This window comes from Arachis ipaensis, chromosome B05 (genome assembly GCF_000816755.2).
Source record: "Arachis ipaensis cultivar K30076 chromosome B05, Araip1.1, whole genome shotgun sequence".
In the NCBI taxonomy this organism is placed as follows: domain Eukaryota; kingdom Viridiplantae; phylum Streptophyta; class Magnoliopsida; order Fabales; family Fabaceae; genus Arachis; species Arachis ipaensis.
Genome location: NC_029789.2, coordinates 134,801,385 through 134,813,512, shown reverse-complemented (window position 1 = coordinate 134,813,512; position 12,128 = coordinate 134,801,385). Strand labels below are relative to the sequence as shown.

The 12,128-nt window shown below is 39.9% G+C and overlaps 1 protein-coding gene across 1 annotated transcript in view; it reads left to right on the top strand.

Annotated features, from left to right (window-relative positions):
* Positions 6,443 to 12,128, top strand: part of LOC107641213 (proline-rich receptor-like protein kinase PERK2) — a 6,654-nt gene continuing 968 nt past the window's right edge. The window contains exon 1 of the mRNA XM_016344713.1: positions 6,443 to 6,669. Coding sequence (XP_016200199.1) covers positions 6,443 to 6,669 — 227 coding nt within the window. The remainder of the gene's footprint in view (positions 6,670 to 12,128) is intronic.

Here is a 12,128-nt window from a genome sequence, read left to right as displayed (position 1 = left end):
TAGAACGGAGGTGGTTGTCAGGCACACGTTCATGGTTTGAGGAAGGTGATGAATGTCACGGATCATCACCTTCATCACAGTTAAGCGCGAATGAACATCTTAGATAGGAACAAGCGTTTTTGAATGGAAAACAGAAATACTTGCATTAATTCATCGGGACACAGCAGAGCTCCTCACCCCCAACAATAGGGTTTAGAGACTCATGCCATCAGAGAATACCAAGTTTTGATCTAAAATGTTATGAGATCCAAAATAAGTCTCTAAAAGTTGTTTAAATACTAAACTAGTAGCCTAGGTTTACAAAAATTGGATAAACTTTGATGGATGATGCAGAGATCCACTTCTGGGGCCCACTTGGTGTGTGCTGGGGCCCACTTGGTGTGTGCTGGGGTTGAGACTTAAGCAATTCACGTGCAGAGGCCATTTGTGGAGTTGAACGCCAGTTTTTATGCCAGTTTGGGCGTTCAACTCCAGCTTTTGATCCTTTTCTGGCGCTGGACGCCAGAATTGGGTAGAAGACTGGCGTTGAACGCCATTTTACGTCATCTATTCTTGTGCAAAGTATGGACTATTATATATTGCTGGAAAGCCCTGGATGTCAGTTTACGTCATCTATTCTTATGCAAAGTATGGACTATTATATATTGCTGGAAAGCCCTGGATGTCTACTTTCCAACGCAATTGGAATCACGCCATTTCGAGTTCTGTAGCTCCAGAAAATCCACTTTGAGTGCAGGGAGGTCAGAATCCAACAGCATCAGCAGTCCTTTTTCAGCCTGAATCAGATTTTTGCTCAGCTCCTTCAATTTCAGCCAGAAAAATACCTGAAATTACAGAAAAACACACAACTCATAGTAAAGTCCAGAAATATGAATTTTTCCTAAAAACTAAAAAAAATAGACTAAAAACTAACTAAAACATACTCAAAACTATATGAAATTATCCCCAAAAAGCGTATAAAATATCCGCTCATCAATGTATCTTCATTGGTTCATAAAAATGCCTTCCTTAAACCTTGAAAATTCAATTCTAAAAAAGTATTTTAATGAGCCAAGTTTTTTTTATTTCAAATGCTTAGGCAAGCTTCTCCTTCAAATCTTTTAGCTCCAAGATATACAATTAAGATAGCAGTTTTATTAGCTGTTGAATATTTATAGAAAAGTGTATGATCAGCTTGGCTTTGATTATAACCAAGTCTTTTTACCACCATTCCAAGTCGTTCAAACCAAACTCTTGAGGATTATTTCAATCTATAGAGAGACTTCTTTAGTTTGCACATTTTATTCCTCCCTATTTCAGCCTCAAATCAAGGTGAAAGTTTCATGAACACCTCTTCCTCTAGCTCTCCATTCAGAAAAACACTCCTTATATCTAATTGATGTAAAGGCAAATTGTAATTCGCAGCAAGAGATAAGAGAATTCGCATAGAGTTGAGCTTAGCAACTAAAGCAAAGGTCTCTTGATAGTCTACTCCATAGATTTGTGTAAATCCCTTAGCTACTAACCTAACCTTATATCTCTTTATGCTTTCATTAGCCTTGCACTTGATGGTGAAAACCTACTTGCAGCCAATCAATTTTTTGTCCTGTGATAGGTCTACAATCTTCTAAATTTCATTCTTCTTGAGTGCATGCCACTCTTCTAACACTGCTACTTTTCAGGTGGGATCATCTAGTGCTTTCTCTTGATCTTGGGCTCAAACAGATTTGTAATTTTAGAAGTAAATGCTCGATGATTTTGAGAGAGATTTTGGTAAGAGACATAATTGAAAATAGGATGGTTGGTGCTGGTTTTGGGTACTTTTTTTTGTGTAGGTTCTGGTTTCTTTTCTAAGGGCTATTGGCAAGTTATTATTAGAAGTGGCAATTTCAAATTTATCTGAAAGTTCCTGAAATACTACAATTGGGCCGTCTTCTAAATTTTCAGATTGGGTTGGTACAGAGATGATAGGCTGGTCTCTAGTTTTCTTGGAATATTTCCAAACATAACATCAAAGCTCCTTTTCTGATTGTGGTATTTCTTTTCCTGTTTCGGTTCCAACTAATTCTGACACAATTTCAGAATTAGTTTTCACATCTTTTTTTATAATTGTTTCAGAATTTGTTTGATCAGTGAAAGTTGTATCCTTAATATGTAAGATAGGAGTGGATAAAGGTTCATGAAAAAAAAATTTCTTGACTTAGACTCTCCTCCGAAGAGAATTTTTCTAAAAAAAGGTTTCATGTTCCAAAAAAGTAACATTCATGCTTACTTAAAATTTTTTTGTGTGTGGATTGAAACATCTATATCCCTTTTGACTTGGGAAATAGCCAATAAAAATGCACTTTTCTGCTCTTGGATCAAGTTTACTTCGATATGAACGTATATGCAAAAATACAATACAACCAAATACTTTTAAAGGTAAGTCAAAATGCAACCTACATGCTGAAAAATTCTTTTTGAAAGTATCCAATGATATGCAGTAATTTAACACACGCGTGGGCATTCGATTTATAAGATAGGCTGCTGTTAGGACAGCATCTCCCCATAAATACTTTGGAATATTATCCTCAAACATAATGACATGTGCTACTTCGAAAAGATGTTTATTCCTCTTTTCAGCAATGCCATTTTGTTGGGGTGCATTGGGACATATAGATTGATTGTGAATAACTTTCTTTTGAAAAAATTCACCAAAATTTTTATTAAAGTATTCAGTGCCATTATCACTTCTCAATATTGAAATTTTTGTGTCAAATTGTGTTTCTACCATTGTTGAAAAATACTCAAAATTTTTAAAAAACCTCAGATTTTTCATGCATGAGATAGATCTAACATAGTCATGTGTGGTCATGGATAAAAATTACAAACCATTTTTTTTTCAAATTGAGTTGTTATTTTCGATGGACCCCATACATCACTATGAATCAAGTAAAAGGTTTAGATGCATGATAAGGTTGAGAGTAATAAGGAACTTTATGACTCCTTGCACGAATACAACTTTCATATTTAAGTAAGGAAGAATCAATATTTTTAAATAAACTTGGAAATAAATGTTTGAGATATGGAAAACTAGGGTATCCTAGTCTATTATGTCAGAGCATTATTTGGTACTTTATAGGCATAGAACTTATACCACTAAATCCTTGGACTACTTTATCCTCCGAAATATCCTCAAAATGATAGACTCAATCCATCATCTTAGCACTGCCAATTATCTTTCTCGAGGTCCGATCCTGAAAAATACCATGAGTGTCAAAGAATGTCACAGCACAATTGGAATTCTTGCAGATTGTACTAATAGAGAGAAGATTACAAAAAAAATTTAGTACATGTAGGACATTTCTTAGGTCAATATTTTTGGATAATTAATTGTACTTTTTTCAGTAATAGATGAAAATTTACCATAAGCAACTCTAATTTTCTCATTTTCAAAACAGGGAGAATAAGTTTTAAATAAAGGGGAGAGGCTGATCATAGGTCAGATGCACCTGAATCGATAATCCATAGTGCATTCAAGTTTGAGGTGCAGTTAAGGGACATAGGAATACTAAAATTACCTATTTGAGCCAAAGAATCACTAGGAATACTAGACACAGAACTGAAATTTAACAGCCGTATGAGCTGCTCAACCTGCTCCTTACTCAAGGATGATTTTTCAGCCTCATGAGCAGCTGGAGTAGAACATATTTTGGGACCAGATTTGCTGCCTTTAAAATGTGCTGGTTTTCCATGAATCTTCCAGCAGGTTTTTCGGGTTTATTACAGTGGTCACACCAAAGATTGGAGAGGTACTTTTGATTTGATGAACTTTTAAGTGCAACAGGTGTCACTAAGAGTGCATTAGACTCCAAAAAAGTCTGTTCAGTCTTGCCTTTTTCTATCATCACACTCTACGAGTTTTCTCTCTTCTAATTTCAACAAATACTTCTTCAATTGAGGGTAAGATTGTTCTTCCACTGCCATGAACTTCATCTAGCTCTACATTGAAGCCTACAAAAATCGAAATGTTATCCCTTCTTCCACTATTTGTTGGTGGTGTTTGGCATCAGTGGTTGAATTCCACTTGTAGTTATTGAAGTGGTCAAGGTCCTGCCACACCTGCTTCAACGTATGAAAATATTTGGTGACATTGTGACTCCCTTGTTGAATTTCTCTAACTTTTATAGTAAGTTCATAAATTTGGATTTATTTCCAAAATCAGAATACATCTCCTTGACACTATCCCACAATTCTTTGGCAATGGTATATTACATATAGTTACTACTGATATCCTCCTCCATTGAGCTCACCAGCTATGTCATCACCATGAAATTTTCGGTATCCCACACATTATATTGTGGGTCAGTGATGTTAGGTTGGCTTCGCTCACCGGTGAGATATCCAATCCTCCCTCTTTCACGGATATACATCTGAATTGATTGAGACCACCTAAGGTAATTTGATCCATTGAGTCGAAATGTTGTGATCAGAATTGAATGGGAGTCACCACTAACTAGTACCCATTGTTCAAATTTTAAATATGATGGAGGAGTAGTAGTGTTCTCCTTCTGTTCATGATTAATGATTGAGGAACTGTCAACCATAGCTATAAATCAGAGGCACAATGCAGAGATCCTGCTCTGATACCAACTTAAAGTATTTGAATATTATGTTATATCAAATGTACAGGAAATCATTATCTTTATAGAGGAATTACAGAAATAAAAATAACTAAAAAATAAAAAAATACCAACTTAAAATAAAAGAAAGATTTCTAATCATAAAATTTTTAAAATTAAACTAAAGTAAAAAGAAAAAGATATTATTGTTACGGTGGGTAACCGGAGATTAATGGGCTGGATGGCGTTGGTTGGCCCAAACGTATGAAGGAGGTGGCTTTCGAGTGGATCTGGTACTCGGTGTTCCTCCGTCTGACTTGTACGTGAGAAAGAATGGGGGGTGGTACTTGCAAAGACACTCCGATGCCTAAGTTAGCAAGAGTGTGAGCAGGTTAGAGAATATTGGAACTTAGAGATACCTGAATGGTGTCAGTGTATTTATAGTGGTGAACCAATAACCACCGCTGAAGTAGTGCCACCTTTTTAGGTGGATAACCGTTCCCATATCTTAGGGAGGTTAAGATATGGCTCTATGAAGTGGTTAGAGAGTTTCTAGGGGCAGTTACTCATTCGAATGAGTGTTATCTGGGTTCTGACAGTTACGTCTAATCAAGCGTCGTGTCCGTTAGGGGTGTGCATAGGGATTCAATAGCCTTGGTAACGGTGCATCTTCATTAATGACTGCCCCTATTTTACCATTATGCCCCCTAACGTTCTTATAAATACTTTCCCTCTCTTTCATTGTTTCGTTTCTGCGATCTTTCAAATCTCTTCTTCATTTGTTCGTGCTGCAATCTTGTGTTTCGAAGGCTTTTACTTCCTCCAGTCTTGATTTCAGACTTAAAGGTTAGCTTTTTCCCCTTCTATAACATGCTTTCTATTTGCGTGCCTTTATTTTGTAGGTAGATTGGTTTGTAGGCTTTAGTTCCGTACCCCCTCCCTTTAGAGACCGTGTGTTGATTTTCCTTTTCTTTTTGTAGGTTTCTTGTCACCCCTTTTAAGAAAAGAAAATGGCTTCCGTAGATGTTCTCTCTCAGTGGGTTGATGTCACGGTCCTAGGGGAGGAGCCTTCAGTCGATACCGAGTTTATCACCCACCTTCGCACTCACCACAGAATTTGTACTTCTGAAGAGGATGAGCCGAAGTATGAGTTGGTAGTCCCGAGTCCAGAAGACCGGGTTTGCTTCGGGAGGGCCAACGAGGCGGCCCCTCATTTCTTTTTTATGTATGAGAGTATGGTCTCCCGTTTGGGCGTTTTTCTTCCATTTTCAGAGTTTGAAATGTCTGTGTTATGTCATTGCCGGGTTGCTCCCACCCAGCTTCACCCCAACTCTTGGGGTTTTTTGAAAATTTACCAATTTATCAGCCAGGCCTTAGAGTTCCCGACTTCTCTGAGGATTTTCTTCTATCTCTTCCATATGACCAAGCCCTTCAGTGGGCTAAATAATAAGCAACAGTGGGTGTCCTTCCGAGCCATACAAGGTAGGAGGATTTTCACCCTTTTTGACGAATCCTTCCACGACTTCAAAAGCTATTTTTTCAAAGTGCAAGCTGTAGAGGGCCACCACCCCTTTTTCTTAGATGAGAGTTCTTCTCCTCGCTTTCCTCTATACTGGTTAGAGGCCTCCCCCTGTGAGAAATATGGTCTGGACGACCTGGACGAAGTGGAGGCGGCCATCGTAGAGTTCCTCCGAGAAGTGTGGGGGAGGGCCCCATACTTGGATACTAAAAAATTTCTCCAGGGGTCGCCGACTTTTGTCCAGTCACAACTAGGTAGCTTTTTGCGTTTCTCATTTATTTCCGACTTGCAATTTCTTTTACCGACTTGTCTGACTTTTAGCTACCAATTTGTTTTTGCAGAGATGGCAAAGAAAAACGCTCAAGAGTCTTACCAGAGGGTTCAGGAAGCCAAGGCAAGGTCTCGTGCCAGATCTGGTGGTGCTAGGGCGGTTGTCTCTCCTCCTCCTCCTCCTCGGAACGTCGGGACTCCCTCCCAACCTATTGTAATTTCTTCCTCTGCTTCCTCTCTGCCACCCCCTTCTGTCCGACCTACTCCTGAACCAGAGCCGAAGAAGTGCAAGACCTTAGAGTCTGGCACTTCTGGTGAGGCGGACGCTCTTGCGTTCGTCCGAAAGAACATTTATCCCCATGCTCGTATGAGTATGGATGATGTTTCTGTTCGGCACTACCTCACCACTGTGGTTGAGGAGAGTCTCAAGACGGCGGGGGTTTGTGGCAAACTCTTAGATATATTTGAGAAGACTCCTCTCAGCTCTTTAGGGACGACCTCGAGGGTCGAGGAGCTGGAAGGCAGGCTTCGCATATATCAGGAGCATGAGAGGGAGTTGGAGGGGGAAGTTGCCAAGCTGAAGGAGGAGAGGGACGGCCTCCGGGAGAAGGAGAGAAAATTGCAAGCCCAATGCAACATGGAGGTGGATTTGAGGAAGGCAGCGCAAGCCAGCTACAACAGTTTATTTGCTGATCTTGTGTCTGTAAAGAATGACTTGCTGAATGCTCGGAAGGCCTATACCGAGTTGGAGGACTCTATTGCGGATGGTGCTGATGAGGCTTGGAGGGTTTTTAAGGAGCAGGTCGGAGTTATTGCTCCTGACTTGGACCTTTCTCCTTTGGACCCTGATAAGATTGTTATTGATGGTGCCATCGTGGATCCTCCTGTCCCCGTGGTGGAGTCTGAGTCTGATTTGAAGACTCGGGGGCAGAGGATCATAGAGTCCCCTCCTCCCTCTAAGGACGCTCCGAGTTCTTCTGCCGCTCCTCCGACTTTCTCTCCAACTCCTGGTCCTGGTGGTGGTGATCCTTCTACTCCTCTTGCAAAGAAGTGATTTGTTGGCTATTGGGGGTCCGGCCTGTGGACCCCCCCTTTTTTAAACTCTTTATATTTATTTGTTGATGTTTGAACAATTTTTGGCCTTTTAAGGCCGTAAACAAAACAATTTACGATACCCTTTTTTAATAAGGGTTTAATTTAGCGTTTTAAATAAATTCCCTTTTTGGATAAGGGTTTTGAGTTACCTTATGCGCGCATGCTTTTCTATTCTTTTGATCTTTTCTGGAAAAACCTATTCTTTGGGGCTGGCCTGCTTTTCTGAATCTTTGATCCTTAAGGCAGCCTTACAACTTTTAGTTTTTTCCTATCTCTTTTTTGTTATTCCTGGTACTCAATTTTGTTTTATTGAGTTTTTCGTGACTTAGGCTACTTTTGCGATTCATTTTAATTTTACTCGGTTTCGCATTCCGACTTATGAGTCGGACTGCTCCCGAGTTTATCATGATCGACTTCTATAGCCTCTTTACGCCGACTTGTACCTCGTCGTTTTATCCTGACGACCATCTAGGTCGGTTCATGGGATTTTCACGTTTTGTCGAGCTTAAATCGGCGCGTTTCGTAGAAAGAGAATAAAAAGGGAATTTAAAAGAGATATTTAAAATGAAAGAGATCTTTATTAATTGAGGAGGTACCGTATTGCTACTAAGGGCTTTTGATAATTCATTTTCCCTTAGCCCTTACTATGATGCCTCGTTAAAAACCCTTTTCAGAAAAAACCCTTTGATTTTGGGAAAAAATCATGAAATTGGGAAAAGAGTACATCAGGGAGTAGGGTTCGCTTTTAGCTGTAGTACCTTTTCATATTACAAGCATGTCATGATCTTGGTAACTCGTTGCCGTCAAAGTCGGTTACCCTATAATAGCCTTTTCCTAAGACCTCGTTGATCTTGTATGGTCCTTTCCAATTAGCAGCGAGCTTTCCTTCCCCCGATTTGTTGACTCCAATATCGTTTCTGATTAGGACCAAGTCATCTGGGGTGAAACTCCTTCGAATGACTTTTTTGTTGTATCTCGCGGTCATCCTTTGCCTCAACGCTGCTTCTCTTATCTGGGCTTCTTCTCGGATTTCGGAGAGCAAGTCGAGCTCCTCTTTGTGCCCCTGTATATTCCCGATCTCATCGTGGAAAATCACTCTTGGGCTTTGCTCATTGACCTCTATTGGGATCATGGCTTCTACGCCATAAACTAGTCGGAAGGGTGTTTCTCCAGTGGTGGATTGGGGGGTTGTTCTGTAAGCCCATAGTACTTGTTGGAGCTCTTCAGCCCAAGCTCCTTTCGCATCTTGTAATCTTTTCTTCAGCCCTGCCAGTATGACTTTGTTGGCTGCTTCGGCTTGCCCATTGGCTTGTGGGTGTTCTACTGAGGTGAACTGGTGTTTGATGTTCATACTGGCTACTAGGCTTCTAAAGGTGGAGTCGGTGAACTGGGTTCCGTTATCTGTGGTAATGGAATAAGGTATCCCATACCTTGTGATTATATTTTTGTAGAGAAACCTCCGACTTCTTTGTGCAGTGATGGTGGCCAGTGGTTCTGCTTCTATCCACTTTGTGAAATAATCTATTCCCACTATTAGGTATTTGACTTGTCCTGGCGCCTGGGAAAAAGGACCTAACAAATCCATTCCCCATTTTGCAAAGGGCCATGGGGAGGTGATACTGATGAGCTCCTCTGGGGGGGCCACGTGGAAATTTGCATGCATTTGACACGGTTGGCACCTTTTCACAAAGTCTGTGGCATCTTTCTGCAAGGTTGGCCAGTAGAATCCAGCTCGGATCACCTTTCTGGCTAATGACCTTGCTCCGAGATGGTTCCCGCAGATTCCACTATGTACCTCCTCTAATACCTCGGTGGCTCTTGAGGTCAGTACACACTTTAACAATGGTGTTGATATCCCCCTTCTATAGAGAATATTTTTCACCAAGGTATAGTGTTGTGCTTCCCTTCGGATTTTCTTGGCCTCCTTTTCCTCCTTGGGGAGGATGTCGAATTTCAGGTATTCGACCAAGGGGTTCATCCATTGACAAACCCCAATTTGACGGTTTGTTTTGCCTTGAATTTAGAACATTTTGATAACCTTTTGTCACATTTAGCCTAAGAGTTAGCATGGTTTTGTTATCTCTCCCATGATTGTGCTTAAGTGTAAAAACATGCTTTTTAAGCCTTATCTTGGTGAATTCTAGTTTCTGTTTGATTCCATACGATGCCTTGATGTCTTAGATCTAGGTTTAACTCATGCTTTGATTCACTTTTCATTTACCAATTCTTAATCTTCTCCTCTTCCTCTTTCTAGATGTGTGCTTTAATAATTGTAATTCTTCATTTTGTTTTTGGATATATTGTTGTTCCTTGGTTTTCTTTCAATAATGCAATTTGAGGTAATTCATGATAATTGTGATTTCCTCGATTGTTGTTGTTAATTCTTTACATTCAATTGTAGTTAGAATTCATTCTTGTTGTGATTGACTATACTTTTCTTTTGTGCCTTCCAAGTGTTTGATGAAATGCTTGGTTGGATTTTAGTATAGATTTTACCCCAAATAACTCATAACCAATAACAAGACACTTCATTGCAAATCCTAGGGAGAACGACCCGAGGTTTGAATACTTCGGTTTATAAATTTTAGGGGTTTGTTTTAGTGACAAATAACTTTTTGTATGAAAGGATTAGTGATTGGTTTAGAAACTATACTTGCAACGAGACTTCATTTGTGAAATTCTAAACCGTCAAAAATCCAATCGTCAAAATGGCGCCGTTGCCGGGGATGAGCAATGGTGTTATGTTATTGGTTATTGTACATATGTGAATAGTGTAAATAGTTTGTCTTTTGCTTGTTTACTATATTTTGTTAGTTTTATTTTGTTTTTCCATAATGAATTCTCACTCTAGCTATGAGTTTGGCTCTAATTGTGTTGTAGGGAATGTGAACTTCAATGCTAACATGTACCAAGGATGGAACACTCCAAGATGGGAGGAGCCTCAAGGAATTGATCACTCCTATTGGCATCAACCTCCGGACACTTATAGGTATAATTTCCATCCTAATGCATGCCAATTTAATGGCTATGGTGGCTCCTTTTATGATAACCAACCACCACCATATGCCTATGACGCATACCCTCAACATGAACCTCAACCATTCTCACAAGCCTTTCATCACCAAACACCACCATATGATCCATATCCATCATATAACCAATCATCCACACCATATCCTTATGGCCATTATGAGCAAGAACCCTTAGAACCACCACTCTATCAAGATCACTACCAAGAACCACCTCAAATCTCACCATCTCCATACCTTTACCAAGAAGAACCACCCTCCTACCATGAACCCTCTCTCCAAAATAATGAACCTTCCTATTTACCCCAAGCCCCAATAGACGAGCCCCTCATCTTGTTACTCCAAGGACAAGAAGCCATGAAGCGGGATACACTTGAGTTTGTGACCAATTTGACCAAGGTGGTGCACACTTTAGCCCACCAATGCTTGAATACTCAAGGTACTTCCGTGACCACATGTGAAAAGTCAAAAGAAGAGCAAAGTATGAAAGTGAAATTGGAAAATTTGGTGGAAAAGGAGGAGTCAAATTTTGTGTTGGAACAATTGGAGAAGCCTATAATCATTGAAGAAAGGGGAGAAGTGGTTGAAGATTTAGGAGATGTTGAAAGTCCAAGGGAATGTAGTCTCATGGAGCACTCTTCCAAGGAGCTTGATATTGAAGTTAAGGAGGGTGCGCAATCTCCAAGGCATATCATCGTTGGAGACTTGGAAGAAGCTTATCAAGAGATGGATTCAATCATGGATGAATTTCTCTCTACAATGGAATCCTCTCCCATTGGATATAGAGTCGAAATTATAGAAGAGTATGCACAACCTCACAAGGAAGATGAGAAGGGCATGGTGTATATTGAAATTGAAGAATATGAAGAGGTTGATCAAGAGATGACCTCGTTCATCAATGAATTTCTATCCAAAATTGAATCGCCTCTCATTAAACAAGATGAAGTTCTTGAAGATAACACCAAGCCACGTAACAAAAAGGATGAGGTTGAAAGTGAAGAAATTCGTCAAGAGGTGGAAATACACAAGGAAGAGCACAAGGAAGTAGACCTTGCATTGTCTAAGTGTGGGGAAGCCTCTCTCCCCAAATTACCATCCAACACAACTTTCAAGTGGGTAAAATTCTTATCCATAAGCTTCACTTTCTCGCCTGAATATGGTTTGATTGAAACGGATGGACAACTTAGAGCTCTTTGTGGAATTAAAAGCAAGAATGAGTTGTGTAGTGGTTGCAAGTTAGGAATTAGGCTCATTGAGGTCAAAGCTTCAAGGTATAGGGATGATGTTGGGACACGAATTACTTTATATGGACCTAGGAGAAAGCATTGGTGGAGTAAAGAGAATTCTATGTGCCAATCACCTTTATGTCAACCGCTCATCCGACAAAACCATGAAACTCAACTAACGGATGGGTGTGAAGACAAGATATGGGATCCCGGTTCGCTATACGAAGATCAACTATGGGGACTCATATCTTGGGTAGAACTTTGCCCAAGCTTGACGAAAATGGTTGGAAATTCTGTCAACCAATTGAGAAGCAAGGATCCTTGGAGATTCAAGGATGAGTACAAACATAAGCCACCATGACAATAAGCATCTCAAGAATGTCCAACTTAAGGACTTAAACTAAAAGTA